The sequence below is a fragment of the Phocoena sinus genome, chromosome 10, assembly GCF_008692025.1.
Source record: "Phocoena sinus isolate mPhoSin1 chromosome 10, mPhoSin1.pri, whole genome shotgun sequence".
Classification (NCBI taxonomy): domain Eukaryota; kingdom Metazoa; phylum Chordata; class Mammalia; order Artiodactyla; family Phocoenidae; genus Phocoena; species Phocoena sinus.
Window position 1 is genome coordinate 101,349,204 of NC_045772.1, and position 13,994 is coordinate 101,363,197.

Below are 13,994 nucleotides of genomic sequence, written 5' to 3' on the forward strand. Positions count from 1 at the left end.
AGGAGACATCGGCTCCCCTGGCTTCACCGTACCGAACCGAGCCGCGGGGCCCTGCGTGTCTGTGGCGGCGTGCTCAGCACGTGTTTGTTGACCGACTGAATGGGCGAATGCCTTCCCATGCACCCACGGGTGCTGAAAGATGAGCTGGTGCTCAATTAAGATCTGTTAATTGAAGGAAAGGATGACGGACATGCCGAGGGCCTCTGTGGAGTCACTGAACATGGTGCTGGACAAACAGACACAGGCGGACAGCTCAGGGGCGACGGCCTTCCCCACCGGCAGCCCCTGGACGCCTGGTGGGTCTCACCACAGAGAGGGTAAGGGATGTACCCTCTGTCCTGCAGTGGTGACGTCTGGGCACGTCTGGGAAGAGGAAGAGAAGAAGAGGAAGGAAGGAGGCCCAGGGAGTTTGGTTGCTGGGGGGACAGTGGGAGACAGGGCAGGTCAGTGTCCTGGCGTCATGGCCAGAAGCTGTGACAGGAACCCTGGGGGAGGCTCCTCCTGGGACAGCTCCCGGCAAAGTGACCGCAGATGTGTCTGGGTGGGCTGGGGTCAGAGGGTGGGGCAGCACAGCCCAGGGCAGACCCTGAAGCTTCGGGCGAGGAGAGATGCAAAGGGGCCGCAGATGTGTCTGGGTGGGCTGGGGTCAGAGGGTGGGGCAGCACAGCCCAGGGCAGACCCTGAAGCTTCGGGCGAGGAGAGAGGCAAAGGGGCCGCAGGTCACGGAAGGTCTTCAGCAGCGGCACTGTCCAGTTTGGATTTATAGGAAGATCCCTCTGGAGAAGGTCAGAGCAAGGAAGACCTGTGGGTGTGGTTCCCAGGAGAGAGTGGGAGTGAGCAGGATGGAGGGGAAAGACGGGGAGATGACATGATCCAAGGGTCGGAAATGGAAGAACAGACAGAACGTGAGGCTCAAGGGCTGTGGCCGCGTCGTCCAAGGACCTCCTGACATGTCAAGGGCCCACGTGGGTTTTGTTCTCCCAGGGCGCCCAGGCAGCTGCAAGTCCAGGGCGGGTGGGGGTGGAGGGTCTCTCTCCCATCCTCCTGCAACGCGCCTCCTCCCATCCCCATTCACATCCCACAGGCTCCTGTAATGGGTGGAATTGTGTCCCCCAAAGATGTGTGAAGTGTCAACCCCAGTCTCTGTGGACGTGCCCTTATCTGGAAATAGGATCATGGCAGATGTAACCAAGTTAAGATGAGGTCGCTGGGCTTCCCTGATGGCGCAGTGGTTGAGAGTCTGCCTGCCGATGCAGGGGACACGGGTTTGTGCCCCGGTCCGGGAAGATCCCACATGCCGCGGAGCGGCTGGGCCGGTGAGCCGTGGCTGCTGAGCCTGCGCTCCGCAACGGGAAAGGCCACAACAGTGAGAGGCCCGCGTACCGCAAAAAAAAAAAAAAAGATGAGGTCGCTGATAAGAAGGGAAAATTGAGACGCACGAGGGGAGAAGCTGTGTGATGACCGAGGCAGAGACGGGAGAGTAGCAGCCGCAAGCCCAGGGCCAGTGGGAGCCGGGAGGGGCAGGAGGGACCCTGCCCTGGAGGCGCTGGGCAGAGCGGGGCTCCCAGAACAGAGAAGCCGGCCAGTTTTGGGGGCAGCCCCAGCGAGCGGCCACGGATCTGCCCACTCGGCCTCCCAGGCCTCTTCTGTCCCTGTGGGTGGTCTGACAGGTAATCCCCGCCCCGTCCAGCAAGGCCGCCCAGAGTCTGACCACCTGTCTGGCAGGTCTTAGACTCCGTGGGTTGTGGCGACTGTCCAGCAGACCCTGCGGGCCCTGGAACCTGGGATGCCAGGCCCCTCTAGCCACGTAGCCCTGCCCGCAGAGCCCCTCCTGGGATGGCCCTGCCCCGTGTTCCCGGAGAAACCAGTTTTCCTCCGAACTGTCCGCCAGTCCTGGGCACCGGCCGACCCACCTTCTTCCACAGATGTGTTCCCCAGGAGGACGTATTCGCCGTGGCCGCGGGACAGCACCACTCCCAAACTGTTGGCAGAGTGAAGGACGCCGGCTCACCACCAGCTGGTGCCCGGCCCAGCCCAGCTTTGTCCTCTGAGCTTCCGAGCCTCCCACACCCACGACAGGGCGCACGGCCAGCCCCCTCCCGCCCTGGCCCTCGGCGTCCCCTCCAAAACCCAGGAAGCACTTCTGTTTTGTCATCAGCCTTTTTCCTGGGAAGGACGCTGGACACGACAGGACAAGGGCCCCCTCCACACTCTCATTTTGTCAGATTCACCCTGGACCTATCGGGGCCCCCAAGGATGGGGAGGGGTCTCTGTATCCCACGCGTCCCGCAGTCGGGAGGCCCCTCCTGCCTGGAGAATCCCACCATGCCTTCGTCAGGAAAAGCATCGCTTCTGAACCTTGGCTGGATACCTGAACCACTCGGGTCGGGGGGCTTTACAGGGTATGAGCGCCCGGGCCCACCCCAGGAATGCCAAGTAAGGTAAGAAGGAGGACCTGGACGCTGGCGATGTTACAAGGACCCACAGGTGCTCCAGGAGCAGTCAGGGCTGGGAACCACCCTTCACTGAGAAATGGGTAATTCAGAGAGAAGCCGCATTTGTTCCCTAAACTGTATGATACTAGAGTGAATATTTATGTGGTGGGAGGGAACCTGAGGGATCTTCAAATCCCATCTTTCATCTTACAATTGCTTATGATTGCGTTGCTTTAAATCTCTAGGTAGATCATGTCATTTAATCCACCCAGTTCCGCCAAAACGCAGCTATTATTACCCCTACTTTACAGATGTGGAACCTAAAGCACAGAGGTTGAGAAACTTGACTAAGGTCACACAGCCTGTGAGTGGTGGCTCCAGGCCCTGCACACCAGGCTGTACTGCATATCGGGCTGCACTGGCAAAGCAGGTGCAGACCTCAGAATGCAGACCTGAGTCTTTTTCTGTTACCACAAAATTGCCAACTACCTATACGTAAATCTACCTCCAGACCTGAAAGTCCCACCTGAGCTGTCGGCTTTCATGTTGCACCCATCCCTCCCCTGCAAACAAGACCCGGCCCCTCACCTGAAAGGCGTGTCACTGATGTCCGTGAAGAAGTAGTCGTTGGTCAGGAAAAGAACTCGCTTCTGAAAGAGGCACCAGGAAAGGTGCTTGCTGGGGAGGGAGCACCAACCGTCCCTCCCCTCCCTCCCCTCCCGCCTCCCTTTCCTCCCCTCCCTCCTTCCCATCCCCCTCCCTCCCCCACCCCCTCCCTCCCTCCCATCCCCTCCCTCCTTTCCCACCTGATGCCTGGTGCTCCTCCACTACTTCTTACATCCCCCCAACCCCGCCCCCTCACATCTCCTCTCAGTGACACCACAGGCAGTTCCCCTCCCACCAGCACGCTGCAGCCCCTGGGGGGTGCCTGAATGCAGGACCATGGTCCAGACCTGCGTTGTCCCATATGGGGCCACAAGCCACCACATGTGCGACTCAGGAATAGAAGTTTCTAATTTTAGTAAATGTCAGTTAACTAGAGAGCCTGGGTGGCTGGTAGTCCCTGCGCTGGGCAGCGACTGTGGTTCAGGTGGGACCAGAGAAGGCTGCCAGCTGAGCTCACACCTGTACGAGCCACCTGCACGCCCCACCTACAGCCACCCCCCGGTCTGGAGCCCAGACCCCTCAGGCCACGGTGCCCTTGACAGCTGCTCTTTCCTTTCAAAGCTGCCATTTTTAGGTTTAGTTGAATTTGCACGACTCAGGGCATGGGGAGGGGACACAGTGGCTAAGGACAGGCAAGGGCATCAGACAGACCTGGTCTAAGCCAAGCCGGCCACTCACAGGCTGCGTGCGCTTGGGTAAGTGACTTCACCCGGGCATCGCAGTTCTTGCTCGTAAGTCAGGAGTAATGAGAGCATCCCCTGCATAGGCCACTGGGAGGTGGTGAGGATGTTTTTAGCGCGCCAGTACGGGAAGAGCAGGGTTCACTCCGGGCTCCGAAGCCCTGTGGGCTGTGCCGTCCACAGACACAGCGGATGCTTCTGGGAAAGCTACACACTGTGCTGGGCTCGGGAGCTGTTCTTATTTCCTTCATCTCTTTCTGGCTTTTTTACGTCCATGTTGGAAACTGGAGTAAGATGATGCAGGGGATGTGGCGGGAGAAGGTGACAAAAAAGTTTTGCTTCTATAGGAAACCAGCCGTGGACCAAACCCCAAAGATCAGTTCCCAGCACGGGCCTCATCTTCCGTGATGCCCTCCTGTCCCCGCTGCTTCAGGCAGACCTTCTGGCAGTTGGGGGAGGCCCTGGGAGCTACGGGGCAGCTGGGGCCCAGCAAGGGAGGAGATGGGGCTGGCTTGGGGCTGGCTTGAGTCTGGAACTAGAGAGCATTTAAAAATTGTTTTCATACTCTCTCTTTTTGTTAATGGAAGAAAAAGGTGAAATGCACACATCTAAGTGTGTCATTCCATTAGTTTGATAAATGTACACAGCCATGCAATTACCTCTGTGGTGGAGATACAGAATGTTTGCATCCCCTGCAATCTCTTTGCTTCCTTCGGTTTCAATCCCTGCACCTTCCACGGGCACGCTCTGTTCTGAGCTCCATCCCCGCAGGTTAGGTGTGCCTGTTTTCCTGTCACATGTCCTTTTGTGTCGGTTTCTTCTGCTCCACGTAATGTCCTTAAGACCCATCCGTGCTGCTGAGTGTGTCAGCAGTGTGTTCCTTCCCTCTGCCAAGTAGTAAGTACTCCAGGGTGGACTTGCTTCTATGTTCACCCCGGGTGGTCATCTGTGGTGTTTCCAGTTTGGGGCTATTATGAATAAAGCTGCTGTGAACGTTCTTCCTGTGGACATGTGTTTTCATTTCTCTTGGTAAATACCAGGAATGGAATTGCTGGGTCATATGGTGACTCATGTTTGCCTTTAGAAAACACTGCCAATGTCCCAGTTATTTTATTGTACTTTGACTAGCAATGTACGAGTTCCGGTTTCTGCACGTCTTTGCCAGCCTTTGGTGTTCCCAGTCTTTTAAATTTCAGCCATGCTAGAGGGTATGAAAGTAGTTTTAATCTGCACCTTCCTGACGGCTAAAGTTGCTGGGCGTCTTTCTGCGAGCTTGTGGGTCGCGTCTGTTTCTTCATTCGTGAAGTGTCTGCTCAAGTATTTTGCCCATTTTTGTTGGGCTGTTAGTCTTTTTGTTAATGATTTGGAGAAGTTCTTTATCGTCTGGACACAGTCTGTGCCTTGCTTTTTCATTTTCTTAATTGTGCCTTTCAATGAAGTTCAATTTATCAAATGTTATTTAATGTTTAGTGCTTTTTGGGTTCTGTCTAAGAAATCTTTGCAAAACCTCAGGTGGTGAAGACTTTCAGTTACATTTTCTTGTAGGAGGCTTACAGTTTTAGGGTTCACGTTGAGAGCTACGGTACATCTCAAATATTTTTGTGTGTGAGTGTGTCTCAACGTTTATTTTTTTCATACATTTATTCAGTTGTTCCAGCACTATTTGTTGAAAAGATTTTCCTTTCTCCATTGATTTGTCAAAGTGTCTTTACTGAAAATCTACTGATGACATGTGAGTTTATTTCTGGAGTCTCTATTCCATTCTATCAATCCATTTGTCTATGTCAATACCATTCTGCTTGGTTACTGCAGCTTTGCAGTAAATTTTGAAATCAGGTAGTGTGAATCGTCCAAATTTGTTCTTTTTTTCGACAGTTTTGACCATTTTAGGTCCTTTGCATATTCATATAAATTTTAGAATCACCGTCTTCTACGTCTAGAAGAAGTCTGTTCAACTTTTTATTGGGATTGTGTTGGATCTATAGATCAATTTGGGCAGAATGGACATCTTAGAAGTATTGATCTTACAACCCATACGCATGGTTATATCTTTCTATTTATTTTTTTCTTTGACATGTTTTCTGCAGTGTTATGTCATTTTCAATGTAGAGGTTGTATATGTCTTTGTTAAATTGATTCCTAAGTATTTATATTGTTTGATGCTATTGAAGTTGGAACTTAAAAAGTAATTTCATTTTCCAAATGTTTGCTCCTATATATAAAAATACAATTGAGTTTTATAATATTGACTTTGTATCCTGTGAACTTGCTCGATTACCTGTTAGTTCCAGCAGTTGTTTTGCAGATTCTTGGGATTTTCTATGTAAACAATCGTCTTACTGTGAACAAAGAGAGTTTTACTTCTTCCTTTTCTGATTTTTGTGCTTTTATTTTCTTTCTTTGTCTTATTGCAAAGATAGGTCCTGGAAGGTCCAGAGCAGTGTTAACAGAAGTGGTGAAACCAGATACCCTTACCTTGTTCACAACCTTAGGGAGAAAGTGCTCAATCTTTCATCATTAAAAGTGAGCTTTTTCACAGATGCCTTTTATCAGATGGAGGAAGTTTCCTTCTGTTCCCAGTTAAATTTTGTCAGATGCTCTTTCAGTATCAGTTGGGATGGCCATGTGGTGTTTTCCTTTAATCTGTTCATGTAAGGGGATAACTCCACTGTGTGTGGCAGTTGCCATGTATCCTACAAGTTACCAACCTTACAATACAATGTCAACATTTTTGCTTTAAATAGTCAGTTGTCTTTTTGAGGAGTTAAAAAATGAATGAAGTTTTAACTTCACCCATGTATTTACCATTTCCAATGCTGTTCATTTCCTTGTGTTGATCTGAGTTTCCATCTGTGTCATTTTTCTTCTGCCTGAAGAATTCCTCAAGCATTTCTCCGAGTGATGAACTCTGATCTCTTTTATCTGAATCTGTCTTTACTTCACCTCTTTTTGGAAGGATATATCCTCTATATGCGGAACTTAGGGTTGACAGTTTTTTCTTTTGGTTTTTAACAACATTACGTTATTGTTTTTGATGAGAAGTCAGCCATCATTCTTACTATTGTTTTCCCCTATTACTGTTTTCCTCTAGCTTTTAAATAAGATTTTCCCAGGAATTCCCTGGTGGCACAGTGGTTAGGAATCCGCCTGTCAGTGCAAGGGACACGGGTTCGAGCCCTGGCCCGGGAAGATCCCACATGCCACGGAGCAACTAAGCCCGTGTGCCACAACTACTGAGCTGGGGCTCTAGAGCCCGCGTGTCACAACTACTGAAGCCCGCGCACCTAGAGCCTGTGCTCCGTAACGAGAGAGGCCACCACAGTGAGAAGCCCTTGCATTGCAACGAAGAGCAGCTCCCACTCGCCGCAACTAGAGAAAAGCTTGCGCGCAGCAACGAAGACACAACGTAGCCAAAAATAAATAAATAAGTAAATAAATTTATTAAAAAAAAAAAAGATTTTCCCTTCTCTTTGATTCACAGCAGGTAGACTGTGGTGTGTTTAGGCGTGGGTTTTTTTTTTTAATTCTGCTTGGTTTTGCTGAGAATCTTGCATCTATTGGTTGATGTTTTTCACTAAACTCAGGACATTTGGGGCATTAGTTTTTCAAATACTTTTTTCTGTTCTGTCCTTTCTCCTTCCTTCTGGGACTCTAAGGACATATGTTAGACCACTTGATATTACCCCACAGGTAACTGAAGAATAATTTTTTAAAAAACTTTTCTTTCTGTTCTTTACGTTGGATAATTTCTATTTGTCTTCACATTCACTGTCCTTTTCCCCTCCCATCTGCTGTTAATTCCATCCTGTAGAAATTTCCTTTCAGGTGTTGTACTCTTCAGTTTTAGAATTTCCACTTGGTTCTTGTGCTGGTTTTACACGGTGTCAAGCCAGCTAAGCTGGGATTACATGTTTTTCAGACTCACTTCCCTGTATGGCTCCAAATTAGGGTTGGCCAGATGAGGAGTCTGCATGAGGTTTGTAAGGGACAGCAAAGCCGCGGCCGTGTTACACACTGCAGGTGGGTACGGCGCGTCGGGCCCTGCGGCAGCTCACTCTGCTCTGCTGGCTTCCCTTCTTGGGGCGGGCGGCTGCCACTGGACCTCCTCCTTCAGGCTCCCTGAGATCTGAGCCAGTGTGCGTGCAGGCCCAGGTGAAGGGCACGAGCTCCTTCTGCAGGTCCCACATCCTTGTGGCTGGAGATAGTGAGAGACAGATGCTGGTTTTAGTTTGTCCTCATGGGTTCCTATTCTTCCTCATGGGTTCCAGTTTGTTCTTGCTTTCTCCCACATCTCATCCAGTTTTCCTTCCCAATCGCTGGCCCTGCCAACCTACGATGACTTCAAGCTCATGACTAGAGGCAGAGACACCTGCCTTCTGTAGACATTTTTACCAGCTCCCACCATTTCATTAGGTCTACCCCCTACAATAAACCCTATATTCATATCACCTGTAGTGGTTCTGCTTCTTTGATTAAATCCTAAACATTTCTCTGCTGAGATTCTCCATCTGTTCACTCGTGATGACCATCTTTTCCTTTAACCCTATATTCATATCACCTGTAGGGGTTCTGCTTCTTTGGTTAAATCCTAAACATTTCTCTGCTGAGATTCTCCATCTGTTTGCTCATGATGACCATCTTTTCCTTTAATTCCTTGTGCATAGTTACCACATCTGCTTGAAAGTCCTTCTTCTAATTTCAGGAGCTGGGTCATCTGTGGATCACATATAAGACTGCTTTTTCTCTTAACTCTTTGTTAAGAAAGGAAACGTCATCTTGTTTCTTCATGTGTCTACTGGCTATTGTGGAGAATAGGTTGTAGATACTCTGTCTTCCTCCAGGGAGTGTTGATTTCTACTTTACTCAGCAGAGAAATGACTGGCTGACCACCTTGAGCTTGCAGAGACTTGGATTACATTTTCGTTAGGGTGGGTCTGCTTCAACTTTGTCTTTAGGTCTTGGGTGAATCCCTTGGTCTTGGGACATAGTCTTTACTCCCAAGGTGTAGTTCTTCTGTGCTCTCAAAGAAAATTCTGAGGTATTTACTGAGCCTCCTCACCCTGGTGTGACTCCCAATTTTCCCCACGACCACAGGAAGCAGTGAAGTCCCTGCTCTGACTTTCAGCTCTCGAGCTGTTGTCTAGAGTCTCCCTGGAGACGTGTAGCTTCAAGGTCAGTCAGGAATTTGAGAGGAACTTGCGTACATATGTTAGGGCTAACCCATCTGTGACTCCCTCATTTCTGGAGTATCTCTCCTCATTTTATGACACTCTGGGAGCCCAAATTCTGTTCTCTGACACTTCAAGATGATAACAATAGATTTCTGCTTGAATTCTAGTTGTTCCGTTCCAAATGGACTGGGGTAAGCCCTTTGGGGAAAGAGCCATATAAGCAATCCTCTCGCCCAGTGTACTTCTCTTAACAGCACGGATTCCTAGCCCAATCCTTCCGAGGGGGCCGCACTCTGCAGCCTGCCGTGGCTCCCGGGCTCCGCAGCACGGAGGCTTGTCTGCTTCTCTCATTTACATTCCTGAACTCGGCTGATCTGGCCCCGCAGGTTTTTGAGTCTGTGAGCCCTGCTCTGATCATGCTGGGCTGCTGCCACTGTCCTCAGTAGCACCACCACAGTTGCCTGTCTGGAGTTTAGGGGAGATGGAGAAAGGTCTGAATTAATCCCTGGGAAATAAGGACGCATGCAAAATCCCCTGGAGAAAATGACCAAGCAGGTTATGGCCTGCCAGGAGAATGGCTTGAATGACATCGGATATTCCCACAATGCTCTAAGAAGGCCTCCCTGGGCCTAGACCTTGGTAAAATGGGGATAGGACAGGACATACATCACAGGGTTGTGGGAAGTGAGTGAAGGCTTATGAAGCGTAGTCCAGCTTCTAATAAATGTGAGCTGGCATCATCATTGATTCGTTGCAGTGGAGGTAAGGCGAAGGTGAGAACTCGATGTGCTGGGAAATGTCCACCCCGGTCATGACCACGGTCAGCATCACCCTATTTCTTCATGTCAGAGCACCACATGCCAGGAAGCCTTTGTCAAACTGCAAATTTTACCTGGACGGTTTATTAACAGCAGCGAACACATTCTGAAGGGCTGGACAGCAGTTTCAGGAGACGTCCAGACTGCCTGGATCTGGTTGGGACCATCCCTCGGTCGCTTTGAGAAGCGTGAAGGCCACATGAGGACACGGCACTGGGAGCCCTTCCCGAGCTGGTCTGAGTTAGACCTCGCCCTGTGCGTGGAACTCACATTGTAGCCTGGAAGCAGGTCCCACCTGACGTGCTCTGGCAGCGCCGGGTGGCTGCAAGCTCCCTGGTGCCCAGGAGCAGGGGTCCGGTTGGGATAAGGGTGGAGGCGCGTGGAAGAAACCTCTGCCTTTTTGGATCAAGAGAAGGACCTGCTGGGCCTGGTGGGACATCAGGGATGCTGCCCCGCCTGCCCGAGGGTGGCCCCTCTCAGCCCGGAGCTTATAGACAGCTTATAGACAGATCCCACAGAGATGAGACGTGTCCCAGTGAAAACCAGCGCACGCATCTAAAAGGAACGCAGAGTTGCTTTCCTTCCCAGCGCTTTCCTGTTAGGCTTCCACGGAGGTCCGTGTTTGTGGAAGAACTTGGATCTAATTGTTGCCGACCCATGCCCGCGTTCTCTCCGCAGAGGCCGATGGGCAGCGGAGGGGACGCGGGGGTGGCCGTGAGGGAGGAGGTGACGTTTGCAAATATGTCAAGGGACAAAGCCCCGTCAGTGCAAGCGCAGTGGGACCTTTTCAACGAGAAGGTGAAGTGGTCTTTTGTAAGCGACGCGCAGGTCTGTGGTGACAGGAATGGCACGGCTGCGGGGACCTGGCCTGATTATCTGTGGCTGCCATGGGTGGAAATCGCTCTACCGAGTAGCAATTATTTTCAACCTCTTCCCGTATAACATGTTTTACAAGAGCTGCTAACGATTGGCAAAATTAACGGTCACTTTCCCCCTTTCCACCATAAACAACAAAGGGGCCACATGGCAGGCAGCAGGAAGACTTGCGAAGGGCTGGGCTGGCCACGGCCTCGCTCTGTGGCCCCGAGAACCAGGCCCTGGAGAGCGGTAGCTCCCCGGCCGGTGCTCCATGGGGCCGATGCCCGCTGGGCCGGGCCCCCCACTAGGGCCCTCCAGGCTCCAGCAAGCTCTCAAGGCTTTAGCTCGAATTCAGCCAGGTCCTTTGTCACCACTGCCAACCCCAGTTAACCATGACGCCGCTTCCTGGGAGCAGACCCCAGTCTTTCCCTCGAGCGCCTTACCCCCCTGTCCAGCGGAACCTTCACGTCCATGTAGAGAGACCCTGTCTCCCTGTTGATCATGGCTGTTCTCAGCTTCAGGCGGAAAGAGAATAGAATTAGTAATAGAACAGACAATAGAACCTCGGCTCACACCGGACCATGAGGCAATGAACACTGCCTTGGAGGTGACCCCTGGGGACACGCTGCGTTTTCCCCTTCCTCCTGCAAGCAGGCTACAGGTGGCAATATAGACCGGCTGCCAGGCTCCCTTTAGCTGGAATTCTGGAGTTCACTCAGAGGGTGCTCCCAGTGGGCTGATGGGCAAGGGAACACGGTGGCCGAGCCCTGAGATGCAAGTTTTCCAACACCCAGGCCAGCCTAAAACGCCCTCACACCCAAACTCTGTGGCTCACAGACGTGTGCTACTTCAACCCCAGAGGAAGGGACTGTTCTCTCTGTGGATGGTGGGAGGGCTGCCCGTTAGAGGCACTGCTTCTGCTTTGGGCCAAGGGAGGGGGCTGAGCTCAGCGCCTGTGGCCCCGGGACCCGCTGTCGAGCCAACCGACCCCCTCCCGGCCGCCCACTCACGGTTCCGGCCCGGTCCTGCCACTCCACTTCCGAGAGGTCCACGCTGTTGTAGTTGGGCTTGGGCTTCAGTTTCTTCCCCTCTCTGTACTGAGTGCACCAGTCAGGGGGAGAGACGGGAGGTTAACACAAGCCCCGGCCCTTCCCGAAAGCCTGTCTGGGACAGTCACAACCCAGAGAAGCTCAGCGATTCCTCGTGGTCACGCGGGCCACGTTCCCCCCAAGGCAGAGTGGCCCTTGCCAACCTTTGAGTCAGATGGTCTCCCGGCCTCGGGGAGAGTATCTCACACACCAAGGAGCTCCCATCGTGAGTACGCTTGTCCTAGGTTTGGACTCTCGTTGTTAGAAATCTCTTCCTCATGCAGAGCTGAAATCTGCCTCCTTGTGACTTTACCCATGGGTCCTGGGCTTCTCCCTGGAGCTACACAGAGAGAGAGCTTCCGCCCGACACCCCTGAGGGTTTTCGGGGATGCTCGTCACGGCTAAGACGTCACCTCCCCGAGCTAAACATTCCCAGTTCACAGATGCCTCAGCTTCCTCGGATTCTCTTCTGTTTTGTCAATGTCACTCTCGAAGCAGAGTGCCTGGGACAGTTGCTATTTCAGATGGGGTCTGACCAGTGTGGGGTGGGGTGTGACCCGTGCAGACCAAAACATCGTACGGCTCTGACCGCTGCCTCTGATTCTGCTAATCCAGGACAGCTAGCTCGCCCAACAGGTCAAACCGAGTTTCCAGCCCATTAGGTTCCCCCTGACGTTCCTTGTGATAAGTCAGAGCTTTACCATCTTCTGCTGGGCATCGAGTATGCACAGCTTTCCATGCATTCCTAATATATTTCATCTCCTTAGTTCCAGCCCATCGTTTTAGAAGAATACTTTCTGAATACTACTTTTCTCCCTTCATGTATTAGCCATACCTTCCACATCCCATGGCATCTCCTTCTGTGTTTTCATCTTGTTGATAGAATTTTTTGTTGCAGTTTATTGATTGATTGATTGATTTAAAAAATTTTGGCTGCGTTGGGTCTTCGTTGCTGCGCGGGCTTTCTCTAGTTGCAGCCAGCGCGGGCTACTCTTCATGGTGGTGTGCGGGCTTCTCATTGCGGTGGCTTCTCTTGTTGTGGAGCACGGGCTCTAGGCGCGCAGGCTTCAGTAGCTGTGGCTCGCGGGCTCTAGAGCACAGGCTCAGTAGTTGTGGCGCACGGGCTTAGTTGCTCTGTGGTATGTGGGATCTTCCCAGGCTGGGGATCGAACCCGTGTCCCCTGCATTGGCAGGCGGATTCTTAACCGCTGCGCCACCAGGGGAGTCTTTGTTGATAGAATTTTTGAGCGAGCAGAGCCAAAGACAGACAGATTCCACAAAGCCCGATAAAGCCCTCCATCCAGCGTGACAGGACCATTCATCAACATTCTTTGAGTGGTATTATCATTTCCTGGCCCTGACTTCTCTCTCTCTGACACCAAGAGAGATATCGTCAAGTCATCTGCTGTTAGGTCTGCAGCATTCCCCAGGTTTAATTTGGTGATAGATCAAAAAAGTAAAGAGGAGGGGCTTCCCTGGTGGCGCAGTGGTTGAGAGTCCGCCTGCCGATGCAGGGGACATGGGCTCCTGCCCTGGTCCGGGAGGATCCCACATGCCGCGGAGCGGCTGGGCCCGTGAGCCATGGCCGCTGAGCCTGCGCGTCCGGAGCCTGTGCTCCGCAACGGGAGAGGCCACAGTGGTGAGAGGCCCGCGTACCACAAAAAAAAAAAAAAAAAAAGGAAAGAGGATAGTTTATCATCAGGGTCATTAGGAATTAAGCAGAGGTCTCTATTTAGCAGGACGAGGCCCCCCACAGATGCTTGAATGGCTGAAGTCCCCCATCACTGTGTATCTTGCTTCAGCAAGTTTCCTCTTTTCTCAAGAAAGTGTCTCCAGTTTCTTGCCTGTGCTCGAACGATGTTCCCATTCTTGGCCTGTTGAAAGTCTATTCTCATGACAGGCAGCCCTGCCCTGCCCTCCTGTTCACGGGCGGTGCTGCTTTTGAGTAAGAAGTGACCCTCCCGGTTCATTGCCACCTCCTAATTCCTGAGGATACCTGAAAGGTCATCCCGGGCTCCTCAGGAAACCGTAATTCCGCTTCCATTACTCATAGTTTGGGCACTGACGTGGAAACATTTCAGGCCAAAAGTATGGCTCTGGCCCCTCCTTTATTACTAGGCGTATCCTCTATGATTTTTCTTTTTTAAACTCAACTATTCTTCTCCTCGACACCTGTCATGAATGGATCGCTCTCTCCACAGGAATCTCACTGTGCTGGCTTTGCTGTATGGGATAATGTTCTGCGTGGTGTAGCTCTCTCATCGTTTCATATGTGTAA

General features: G+C 51.7%; 1 protein-coding gene across 1 annotated transcript in view; it reads right to left on the bottom strand.

The window, feature by feature from the left end:
* CACNA2D4 (calcium voltage-gated channel auxiliary subunit alpha2delta 4) overlaps window positions 1–13,994 on the bottom strand; it is an 80,111-nt gene that overhangs the window by 44,129 nt on the left and 21,988 nt on the right. Inside the window, exons 17-20 of the mRNA XM_032646993.1 lie at window positions 11,639–11,725; window positions 11,072–11,143; window positions 3,024–3,085; window positions 1,914–1,981 (exon numbers count right to left, since the gene is read on the bottom strand). Coding sequence (XP_032502884.1) covers window positions 1,914–1,981; window positions 3,024–3,085; window positions 11,072–11,143; window positions 11,639–11,725 — 289 coding nt within the window. The remainder of the gene's footprint in view (window positions 1–1,913; window positions 1,982–3,023; window positions 3,086–11,071; window positions 11,144–11,638; window positions 11,726–13,994) is intronic.